The 12,007-nt window shown below is 44.9% G+C and overlaps 1 protein-coding gene across 1 annotated transcript in view; it reads left to right on the forward strand.

The window, feature by feature from the left end:
• LOC309402118 (uncharacterized protein) overlaps window positions 1-12,007 on the forward strand; it is a gene marked incomplete at its 5' end in the record, with an annotated part of 34,564 nt that overhangs the window by 10,666 nt on the left and 11,891 nt on the right. Inside the window, 2 exons of the mRNA XM_081971707.1 lie at window positions 169-201; window positions 1,658-2,159. Of these exons, the coding sequence (XP_081827833.1) occupies window positions 169-201; window positions 1,658-2,159 (535 nt within the window). The remainder of the gene's footprint in view (window positions 1-168; window positions 202-1,657; window positions 2,160-12,007) is intronic.

A 12,007-nucleotide genomic window follows, 5' to 3' on the forward strand; every position in this document is an offset into this window, starting at 1 on the left:
CCAGATGGAATATATAGAGCCACCAATGGCATTCTGGCTTGTGGCTTTCCATATTCCTTATTTCCTGATTTGAGTCCAAGGAAAGCAAACTGGGGTATCTGAAGGGAGGCCCTTCTGGTGCTCCAATTCCAGTGATGAGATGCTGAATTCCTCTCTTTTCTTCCCCAGATACTCTGGAAAGTGGACTTCAACTACACAAAGGTAAATATGAGTTGTAGGAATTGGAATCGTTTGCTATTTTAAGCTCTGATGCCAGTAACTTTTAAAAGAAACATCATAGATTACAGAAAACTATAGGTTTAGGTACCTTAAAAACTATGATGATCCAGTAAACTTTAATGATTTTATGATTTATAAAGAATTCCCATTTATATGTAAAATATGAGCTTATGCAGCGGAGACAAATTCCTTGTGTGTCTGATCACACTTGGCCAAATAAAGCTGTTGTTCTGTTCTACTCCTCTACGCCTACTTCACTCCACTCCACTCTCCTCCATTCTGCTCTGTTCCATTCTACACATCATCTAGAAAACTGAAGTCAATCTTGATGTAGAATGAAATATCTGAACAAATGGGAAAATACGGCCTGGGACTGAAAGAAACATAGAATTCCTATGAAGCTAGGTTGGAGGACCAAGGTTGCCTCCGCATTGAGGCCCATCAGACTGAGGTTTCCTGTGCAAGATCCTCCCCTTTTGTACATGTCTGTGATACCCTAATGCTTGTAGAGAAAAGGGCGGAGATTCCGCACATTCCATCCTATGTCCCAAGTTCCCTCAGGCGGATCCTTCTGACTCTGCCAGTTTAGAATTGAAACATGGCAGCTTCTTGCTCTGCCTGATCCTCTGGATTAATGCTCCAGGTAGAGTCCCTGTTCAACCTTGGCTGTCTCACCAAATCAGTGAAGTCAAAGCCAACCACCCTTCACTCCCAATCCCATTAATCTCATCTGCAAGAAGGTAGCTAAAGAGAATTATGCATGGAGGCTGGAGCACTATGAAGTGTTTGAAGGACTTGGCCAGGGGTCTTCAACCTTGGCCACTTGTGGACTTCAGTTCCCAGAGTTCTCCAGCCAGCATGGCCTAGCTGGAGGGCAATTAGCAGAGGGAGGGACACATGGGATACTAGAGACTAGGTGAATTGACCAGTGGAGTCAGGGAGATGAAGATCTTAGCGGAAGGGCCAAGAGTGGTACAGGTAATGAATGGATCCTGAAAGGCATGCATCTTAATGGCAACTGAAAGGGAGGCAGATGGACTGGAAGGTGGGGAAGGTAACCTAAGTGAATGAAAGGAGAAGGCTAGAGGGGCACTGAACAGACCGGCAGTTAACAGAGGATGGGAGTAAGACTGGGGGAGCCCAAGTACTTGGAGAAAAGGGAGCAGAGAGGACCTAGAGACTAGCAGCCCCATCAGGGGAATTTTGGGAGTCGAAGTCCACAAGTCTTACAGCTGCCAAAGTTGGAGGACTCTTGACCAGACAATGGCTTAGGTGTTGTTTAAAAACCGAGTCTTTCAGTCCTAGAGGGTTTTTTTTTGGGAAGCTGAACTCCATTCACACAAGAGGCCTTAGAGTTAAGCTCTTGGGGGTGAAGACACAAACTAGGACTGCAGCTGAAGCTCTTGTTTTTTCTCCTTCCTTCCCTTCCCTCTTACAGTGAATGTAACTCTGGATCCAGAAACAGCCTATCCTGGCCTTGATGTCTCCAAAGATCAAAAAAGTGTCAGAAGAGTTAAGCCAGTTAAAGGAAAATATCCTGTCCCAAACAGCAAGAGATTTCTATATCATCCTTATGTCCTTGGCTGTCAGAGGTTCTCATCAGGGCGACATTTCTGGGAAGTTATTGTAGAAAGTACAAAATGGCGTGTAGGTGTTGCCAACGATCCACTGAACTTAACAAATGTTGATGAGCAGACCAGGTGCTGGGTGCTTGGGGAATATGAAGGGATATACATGGCCATCTCTCCTTCAGCACGCTCAGCACTGATCCTGAGTGAGGAGCCCACAAGGATCCGCATCTCTCTCAACTGCGAAGGGGGACAAGTGAGCTTCTTTGATGCCAGAACCGCAGCTCTGCTCCATACATTCTCAGACGCTTCCTTGGTTGGAGAGACCCTTCGGCCCTGTTTCTATTTGTATGAAGGCGACTGCATGACACTCCCCTAAAAGAAGGGAGAATCATAGGAAAAACCTTGGGAAAATCCCTCTTTGCCAAGCGGGGATCTCTGAAAGCCCTTAAAGCAGAGTTTCCTCTTCTTCCTTTATTCTTCTATGCCACCCTGATCAGTCAATCAGTCTATAAAGGAATAACTTGATCATCATTTCTATTTCTCTGCCTAAAGAAACCGAGGTGTCCTAGGAGCTTTATAGGCTTTAGCATCATGTGTTCAGGTGTATCAGCATGAAAGGTACCTTACAGCTAAGCCTGTCAATCATGATTTTATATGTCTGTCACAGCTCTCTATCCCATTTATGGCTCATGCCTTATTTGTTTCATGTTAGCTGCAATCAATGGTTGTGTAGATGTCCATAACTCGGTATATTCTGTAATCTTTCCCTTCTTTTTTTTCTTTCCTTCTCCCTTTTTAACCAGTTTCCTTTTGTCACATAATTGTCATAATCCAACAAACTCTAGTAGGGCTTCATCAAATATTACACTCAATATAAGCTTTATGGCCTCACAGGATTGTTGATGTTTTTAAACAAATCTTAGGCCTTTTTCTTTCTTTCTATACATACGTAAGTTATCTACAACAGCTGGACTACTGATTGTGAGATTGATTGTAATTTTATAGGTGTCTCGTGGATTTAAGTTCCTTCTTTTACAATTTTATGCCAATAAATGTAGTCAGTGCAATACATAGAAACAGAAAATGCACAGAAAACAGAAAAAAATAAAACATCTGTTATCAAGATAGAAAACATGAGCGCTATATGTCCTAAATGTGTCTCCTGGCTCAAGCCAAAAATAAAAAAAGAATTGTTAATAGAATTGTAAAAATGAAATACATTATTAAATAAATACATTAATTGAGAAAAACACTGTTTTTCCTTCTTGCTTTAAGCCACTCTGCCATTTATTGAATAACTAAAAGTAACTTGAGTAAAAGAAGAAGCCAATCTAGTGTGGTGGTGAAGAAATCAAGCTGGAAGCCATGAGTTATAATCCTGCCTTAGGTACAAGGCCAGTTGGGTGATCTTGGACCTGTTACTCTCACTCAAAAAATGCTGTATTCAGTGTATAAGATGCGCCCAGATTTTCAGCCTCTTTTTTGAGAGAAAAAGGTCCGTCTTATACTCTGAAAAATACGGTAACTCCAGTGATTCACTTAACAACTATGACTAGAACAGTCATAAATGGGGAAAAACTCATTTAACAGCTGTCTCTCTTAGCAACAGAAACTTTGGGCTCAAAACCAAAACCAGAAATATTTTTCTGGGGATTTTGCCCGAAACCTATAGTAAAGGAAATGCATACTTCATGATACATGTACTAACTGCAGCTAGAATTGTATTTGCACAAAACTGGTAAAGAGTGAAGAGGTCCCTACTGATGAGAATGAGATTAGGAAAATATTAGAATGTGCAGAAATGAATAGATTAACGCTGCCTATCCAGGAGAAAGAAAAAACTGAGTATTATATGACATGGGAGCTTTTTTATGTATGGTTTGAGAACAAAAACAGAAGTTAGAAATAAATGGAGATCAGTGAAATATAGAAAATATGTTAAGACAGAGATGTAAACTATATGATTTTTACTAATATGACTGACAAGGCTATTGTGTTTAATATTATTATTATATTCATTAGAATATATGTTAAGAGGGAGAAATGAAATAGGTCTATTATGCTTCTCATTCTTATTGTAAAATTAGAGAATTAACATCAGTGTAGTGAATACTTACACCTGCTTGGAGGGTGGGAAATTCTTTACCCAGCGGCCAGGCTTGGTCAAACATCAGCGCATCCACATGGGAGAGAAGCCTTACGTGTGCTCAGAGTATAGGAAATGTTTTACGGACAACTCTTCCCTTGCCAGGCACAAAAGGGTTCACACGGGGGAGAAGCCCTATGTCAGCGTTCCAAATATCATCCAGAATTAAAGTTCCAATTTAATAAGACAGACATGTTGGCACATCTGTGGAAATCTGAAAGCTTCCTGGGTTTCCACCCAGTTGAAAGTTCATGATCTTGTCCCCACACCCACAAGTCCATCACATGGTCCAATCTTCCTCTGCTACGCTGGCATTTCCACCCATCTAGTTCCGGTCAGGTGCAGAGGTGCGGAGACAATGGATGACCTTGGGCTTCTAGGAAGGAATGTTTTATTTTAACAACAACACATTCTACTCCTCATTATCCCCCCTCCCAATTCCCCACTAATAAAACAGCATAGTAAAGAAAGAGAGAGAGAGTGTGGCAGGCCAAAGATCCTCAAAGGAATATGACTGCAGGCCTGACACCCTACGTGTGTTCCGAGTGTGGGAAACGCTTTTCGGACCGATCCAACGTCTTGGCTCACAAGCGAGTCCACACGGGAGAGAAACCTTACAAATGTCTGGAGTGCGGGAAGTGCTTCACTCACCGGTCGCACATAGTGAAACACCAGAAATTTCACATGAAGGAGAAAGTCTCAAAATACCAGCCACCCCTGGGAAAAACCACACAAACATCACCTCGTCCTAAAACAGTCAAACATGATCTACTCTCAGCCTTCTGAAGGACATTTCTGTTTCCTGAACAGGGGTTTGGAACCGATTACTCACAGGGCCACGGTGGCTCAGTGGCTAAGTCGTTGAGCTTGTCGATCAGAAAAGTCGACAGTTCGGCAGTTTGAATCCCTAGCACCGTGTAATGGAATGAGCTCCTGTTACGTGTCCCAGCTTCTGCCAGCCTAGCTGTTCAAAAGCAAGTAAAAATGCAAGTAGAAAAATCGGGACCACCTTTGGTGGGAAGGTAACAACGTTCCATGTGCCTTCAGCATTTAGTCATGCCAGCCACATGACTACGGAGACAGTCTTCAGCTCTTTGGCTTTGAAATGGAGATGAGCACTGCCCCCTAGAGTTAGGAAGGATTAGCACATATGTGTTACCTTTACCTTATCAATTACTCATAACTAAGGATACAAAATAAATGGTGTTTAACAAGTATGACACACCCATCATTCTGCATTTGGGGGGATAGTTTTTAAGGGGCCAAATGGATGCCTTAATTTTTGCAGAGGCTGCTGTATGCTCTTGACTAAAACCTTTGCTATACTGCCAGGCATGGAAATAAAATCAGTGCTGGCTTTTCTGCATCATAAAGTCATATTTAATTTCCATTGAAAAGCCCTTGGATTTGACAAAATACTGCAGTCACTGAGTGGCAAATTGGTTGACTGAATTCGCGGCTCCCAGATCTCAAATTACAGATAGTCCTTGCCTATTGGGTAAGGGACTGTCTCTATACAAAGCTAAAAGACATAAATAAAATGCTATGAAGAACCCATTTATTTAAGTAAATTTAATTTGTTTGCTGCTTGTCTTGCTGCAGAGTGACTCTGGGTAGCTTAAAACATAAAAATAAAATGTACGTGTGTGTGTGAGTGTGTGTGTGTACACAAGAAATCCAAATATGCGGACCAGTGTTGATGGATGGATGGATGGATGTGTGTGTGGTGTGTGTGTGTGTGTGTGTGTGTGTATGATGGGTGGATGGATGGGTGTGTGGTGTGTGTGTGTGTGTGTGTGAAAGAGAGAGAGAGAGAAGAGAGAGAGAGAAGAGAGAGTGAGAAGAGAGAGAGAAACAGAGAAGAGAGAGAGAGAGAGAGAGAGAGGAGAAGCTAGTCCTCATATCTTGCTTTGTTGCACTGCAATTTCTTTCCACTTCCTCAAAAACCAGAATGAAAGCATATAGAAATCATAATCAAGGAGCAAAAACGTTAGTCACTTTTTTCCCCCTCCTGAATCCATGAGTAAGAAAAATCCTCTTTGTTCAAATTCTTGGAACTCTTAGTGCTGGATGTTGTCATTAAATAAATGGTATTTATTAGGATTTTTGTTGTACAAGTCCCTTGTCTATTTCACAGATTTTTACCCAGGATGTAGATGGCAAACTGATCTGTATTAACAAACCATTCTAACCAACCCTGTCAACTGCCATCTTATGCTTGCTTGTACTTCCCTGTTACCCAATGACAGACTGCCATGAACTGTGGAGAGAGGGAATGAAGGGGGCAATTCTTGGGGAGATGAAAGTAAGGGCTGTATCTCCTGGAGATGCTGCCTCAAGATCACATAGCTGGAAGAAGGAGGGAGTCATAAGCCAAAGCTGGACTGACCATTATGAAATCATCTTGCCTGAATCATGGGGCTGGGCAATGAGAAACAGTTAAGGGAGGAAAAAGTTGAACCTAGGAGATTTGGGCGCGCGATTCTCAGTTCTGGCTTTGCACTATTGCAGTACATTTGATCTCTAATAAAACTATATACCTTTCTCAACAGATGGAACCAAGAATTGTTTCTATTAAGTTGTGGCAGGTCCGACAAAGCCTTTTTAAAGCCAGCAAAACCCTGACTGGATTTGTTTGGCCATGATTGCTCTAACACGGGAGGTTTTTAAGAAGAGAATGGACAACCATTTGTCTGAAATGGTATAGGGAAGGGGTGTCAAACCCGCGGCGCATGGGCTAGATGAGTCATGCACTGGCCATGCCTGCCTACCCCCAGTTTAGTGAAGTGGAAGTTATGGTATATCACCAATGTTCCCTCTAATTTTTTTTCAATGTGAGCAGAAAAGTGTAGTGTTTGAGCGGCACATTTTCATGCCTGAGCACCTGAATTTTTTTCACAGATGTCACCTAAGACAACAACAAAATCAGTATTATTTGAAACTCAAAGTTATGTTTCTTCAAGGTACTCGCTTAATTCAAAGTGTTATATAATATCAGTATCACTTAACAACGCTCCTGCTTAGCAACCAAAATGTTGGCTCAGAAACTCTGGCATTTGAAGCACGCAACTCTTAAAGCTGTCAAGTTACAAGACCCTTGCACCCCTAACCCTTTAGGGGAAAAAAACGCAGAGGTCTTCAAACCTGACAGCTTTAAGACTTGTGGACTTCAACTCCCAGAATTCCTCCTCCAGTCCTGTTGGCTCAGGAACTCTGGCATTTGAAGCATGGAAGTCTTAAAGCTGCCAAGTTACAAGACCTTTGCACCCCTAACCCTTTAGAAAAAAAACTCCAGGGCTGTTCAAACTTGACAGCTTTAAGACTTGTGCACTTCAGCTCCCAGAATTCCTCCTCCAGTCACGTTGGCTCAGGAACTCTGGCATTTGAAGCATGGAAGTCTTAAAGCTGTCAAGTTACAAGACCTTTGCACCCCTAACCCCCTGCCTTCCTACTGTCTCCTGCAGCCTCATGGCTCCTCAAAAGCACGGCGGAGGAGGAGGAGGGGGCAGGGGTAACCCAGTGCTGAGCTCAGGTGCTCCGAGCGGAGATGCCGGCTGGAGCTTTGGCGGCTTCATCTCAGCCGCAGCGCCGGGCGGCAAATCCGGCAGTGCTGCCTGTTAGAGGAGGAGGAGGAGGTGGCAGCAGTTCTTCCGGTGGCGGTGAGGGCTTTGGGGCTTCACAACTAGCCTCAGTCGCACCGTGCTCCTCAAAGCAAGTCTGGGGAAGTCCTTTGCGGGCGGCCCGTTCTAGCTGCCTGCAAAGGACCTCCCCAGCTTCTGGAGCCTGTGGCAATAGAAATCACTGCGCGGCAGTTGAAAACTGCCGCACGGTGTTTTCTTGCCACCTGCGCGGCCGCACAGCCGTGCACCTTAGAGGGAACGTAGTATATCACGTGATGACGTGATGCTGTGAGTTTGACACCCTTAGTATAGGGTTTCCTGCTTGAGCAGGGGAGGGGTTGGACAAGAATACCTCCAAGGTCCCTTCTAACTCTACATTCTTTCCTGATGTGACAGCATCCAGACCCATTTAAACTACAATGCTCAGAACTGGCCACGCTTGCTTGGAATTCTGGTAGTTGTAGTGCCAAACCTCCAAAAGTGATGCCAGGCTGGGCGACATTGCCCTACACTTCCAACTTCAAGCATCCTATCCTTCGCCCTTTACATTCTCTTTCCCTTTCTTCACCCCAAAGAAACATACCATATTTGTATAAGACGCACCTTTTTCCCTCAAAAGAGGCTGAAAATCTGGGTGCATCTTATACACTGAATACAACATTCTTTTGCCTCCTGAAACCCTGTCCCCTTCACCAAAATGGCCGTGCAGAGCCTTTAGGAGGCTTATAGAGTGCTCCTAGGGGCTGGGGAGGGCAGAAATTCCCCCCTCCAGCTCCCAGGAGCACTCTACAAGCCTCCTAAATGCTATTCATGCCCCCCTTTTTGAAAAAAAAATGGCCCGTTTTCACAGGAAACGGGCCGTTTTGGGGAGGTTTGCAGAGTGCAAAAAATTATTATAATTTGCCTCTTCAAAATCTTGGTGTGTCTTATACTCCGGTGCGTCTATACTCCGAAAAATATGGTAACTCTGGATCCTGACACAGTGAATGCTTAGCTAGTTCTCTCCAAAGACAGCAGAACTATGAAAGTGGGAGGAGAGATTCAGGATATTCCCAGGAACTCTGAGCTATTCAATCCCTGTTTCTACATCCTGGGACAGGAAGGTTTTGCAAGTGGGAGACATGTCTGGGATGTCAGCATAGGAAGAGAGTATTGGGGTGGCTAAAAGGTCTGTAAAAGGGAAGCGGTGGCTCAGTGGCTCAGATGCTGAGCTTGTCGATCAGAAAAGTCGGCAGTTCAGTAGTTTGAATCCCTAGCGCTGCGTAATGGAGTGAGCTCCCATTACTTGTCCCACCTTCTGCCAATCTAGCAGTTCAAAAGCACGTAAAAATGCAAGTAGAAAAATAGGGCCCACCTGTGGTGGGAAGGTAACAGCGTTCCATGCGTCTTCTGCGTTTAGTCGTGCCGGCCACATGACCACAGAGACGTCTTTGGACAACGATGGCTCCTCGGCTTTGAAACGGAGATGAGCATCACCCCGTAGAGTCAGGAACGACTAGCATGTATGTGTGAGGGGAACCTTTACCCTTACCTGTAAAAGATTTGTGATGAGGAAGAATGAGGAGGTTGAATATGGCCCAGAGGTTGTCATCTGGTTCTTTGGGAACTGGGGAGAGAATTTTTATACCTCAGGCCCCCTGAGTACTCTCCTCTGGTCCTGAACGAGAAACCCAAAAAGATCGAGCATCTCTGAACTGTGAAGGCAGGCGGGTGATCAGTGCCCTGCTCCATGTATACAGATAGTCCTCGACTCACAAGAGTTCATTTAGTGACCGTTCAAAGTTTTGCAAAGGAACTTGAAAAAGTGGCTTATGACCTTTGCAGCGACCCACGATCACGTGATCAGAATTCAGGCACTTGACAACTAGGTTCATCTTTATGACGGTTGTAGTGTCCCAAGATGATGCGATCCCATTTTGCGACCTTCTGACAAGCAAAGCCCATGGGGAAGCCAGATTCACTTAAGAACCGGGATACTAACATGTCAACTGCAGTGATTCACTTAACAACTGAGACAAGGGGGGCAAAACTCACTTAACAACAAAAGTCTCAGTTTAGCAACAGAAATTTTGGACTCAATTGTGGTCCTAAGTCGAGGACTACCTGTACTCCGAGGCCTCCTTCTCTGGACAAGCTCTCCTGCCCTACTTCTACGTGGATGATAAAGCCCGCCTTACGATTTCTCCTGAGAGCAATTAAAAGGGGGAGGTAGCCTTGAGTCACATATATGGCTGCTACCTCCAAATAGGACTCAATGCTACTTTCCCTCACTGATTTATTTGGAAAATGGCAATTGACTCGGCTGAAAAGCTCCAGACAACCAGAAGTGGCAGCACAATATTAGCTTTCTGTGCTTCTCTGGTGATCTTTTGGACCTCAAGAGTCTAAATATCAGGGATGGCTAACATTTTCTGGATCAGGTGCCAAAAGCAGAGTGTTCGTGCACGGGCGCGCCCACACCCATAATGCTATGCGTGCAACCCCCACCCTTCCCCCACTTTTGGCACGCTTTTCCCCCCCATACCAGGCTCCAGAGGCTTTTTAGAAGCCTGGGGAGGGCGAAAACAGCCCTCCCCCCGTCCTCAGAGGCCCTCCGGAGGCTTCAGGTTCCCGGAAACCTCCAGAGTGCGAAAAAGAGCCCTACGAGTAATCCGGAAGTTTGGGAATGGTGACTTCTGGTTTGCCCGTAGGGCCGTTTTTCGCCTTCCAGAGCCTTCCGGAGCATGAAAAATGACCCAACACGCAAACCAGAAGTCCCCTCCCTCTGGAGGGTGAAAAACAGCCGAAAAAGAAGGCCGAAGTCAGCTGTCCAGGGCAGCTGGAGTTGACAGGGCCACGCCTGCACCCTAACAAATGGCTCCACATGCCACTTGGGGCACGCGTGCCACAGGTTCGCCATCACAGCTATGTATGATAGTCCTAGGCTAGTCTGTCAGGTAGCCACTCCTTCCCCCCTTCTCACAACTGTCTACACACAGTGCAACCTGACTGCTTACTTGTCCGTTGTGAAGCCGTCCCTGCACCAATGTCAGAGGGCAACCAAAAATAAAAACTTTTTCAAATAAGAAACATTTTTCTTAATAAAGGGATGATTCAGAATAATTACGGTACGTTGTTTGTATCCCTTCCTGGTATAGCAATTTTGCTAGGGATTATGGGAGCAGGCATCCAAACACCTCTTGAAGACACTAGATTGCAGGACAATTGACGTCTAATCTCCGCAAAAGTAGAATTTCAAACTGGGTTTCGCCCCACTCGGCAATGATCTGTGGACTGCTTTCAATAGTATTTTTCTCCCTAGTCTTCATCTCCAGGGAGAAAGAGACATCTATTGCCCAGTTCTCCTCAGGAAAGCACCACAATAGCTTAAGCAAAGTGTGTATATCTAGAGCAGGGGTGTCAAACTCAATTTCATTGAGGGTCGCATCAGGGTTGCGTTTGACCTCAGGGATGGGGTATGGGAGGGGTCAAGGCCAGGGGGCATGGCCAGCTTGACATCATTCGGCGGGGGCACCTGTGGCCCAAATGCTCTTTCAACAAAAACGGGCTCTCGAGCTCCATTTTTGGCAAATCCGGCCACCTGCAATCCTCTGCCAGCGAAAGCCTCCCCGAGCTCCGTTTTCACTGGCAAAGGGTTGCAGGCGGCGGTTGCGACTGAAAATGGAGCCTGGGAGCGCCATATGCGGCCCTCCCGAGCTCTATTTTTGCTGGCGGAGGCATCATGGGGCAGACGGCTGTTTCCAGGGCGGCCCGGTGGTCCAGATGTAAGCACGGACCTTGAGTTTGACACCCGTGATCTAGAGGCATTTAGACAAGCTGTGATGGGCCATCAAACCAAAGAAATTCCTCCCTCCAGACTGAAGTCGTAGCATTTGCTCACACCTGAGAACCAATGTTACCTTTTCATTATTGCTCCTCAGCTTTTCTTCCTCCCCTCTCCCGAGGTTCCCTGCCAGCTCTTAGTAACGTTGTTAAGAGCTTAGGTTAAGTCAGTATGTGATATTTTTTATTTTATTTATTTGTTTAGTTTGTCAAACATGTAAAAGATAACAGGTATAAGTATAAACGTAAGATAGGCACACTTGATGGGCTGGCTTCTAAAGCAAGGTCATGGCACACACTTGAGGGTAAATCAGGAAGCCTGTAATTCTGTGGGCAAGAACGCTTATCAACAGGAAATTTGCATGTGTAAAACTTGTAGCAATTACAGATAGTTAAGACAACTTGCAGACCTCAGCTAAAAGTTGAGCAAATGAAACGTGTATTAGGTAACTCCTGGGGCTTTCATTAGCCAAGGCTTAGGAATAGGGACAGCTAGAGACCAAGAGAACAAATTGTAGAATTATTACTAAAATGTTTATTCGATGATATTTCTTGTCATCTCACCTTGTCCCACCTTCTCCTTTAGTGAACATGTATAAAGCTTTCTTAATCCTTTGTTCTTGGCTCTT

The sequence above is a fragment of the Natrix helvetica genome (assembly GCF_964273705.1).
Source record: "Natrix helvetica genome assembly, chromosome: 1".
Lineage (NCBI taxonomy): Eukaryota > Metazoa > Chordata > Lepidosauria > Squamata > Natricidae > Natrix > Natrix helvetica.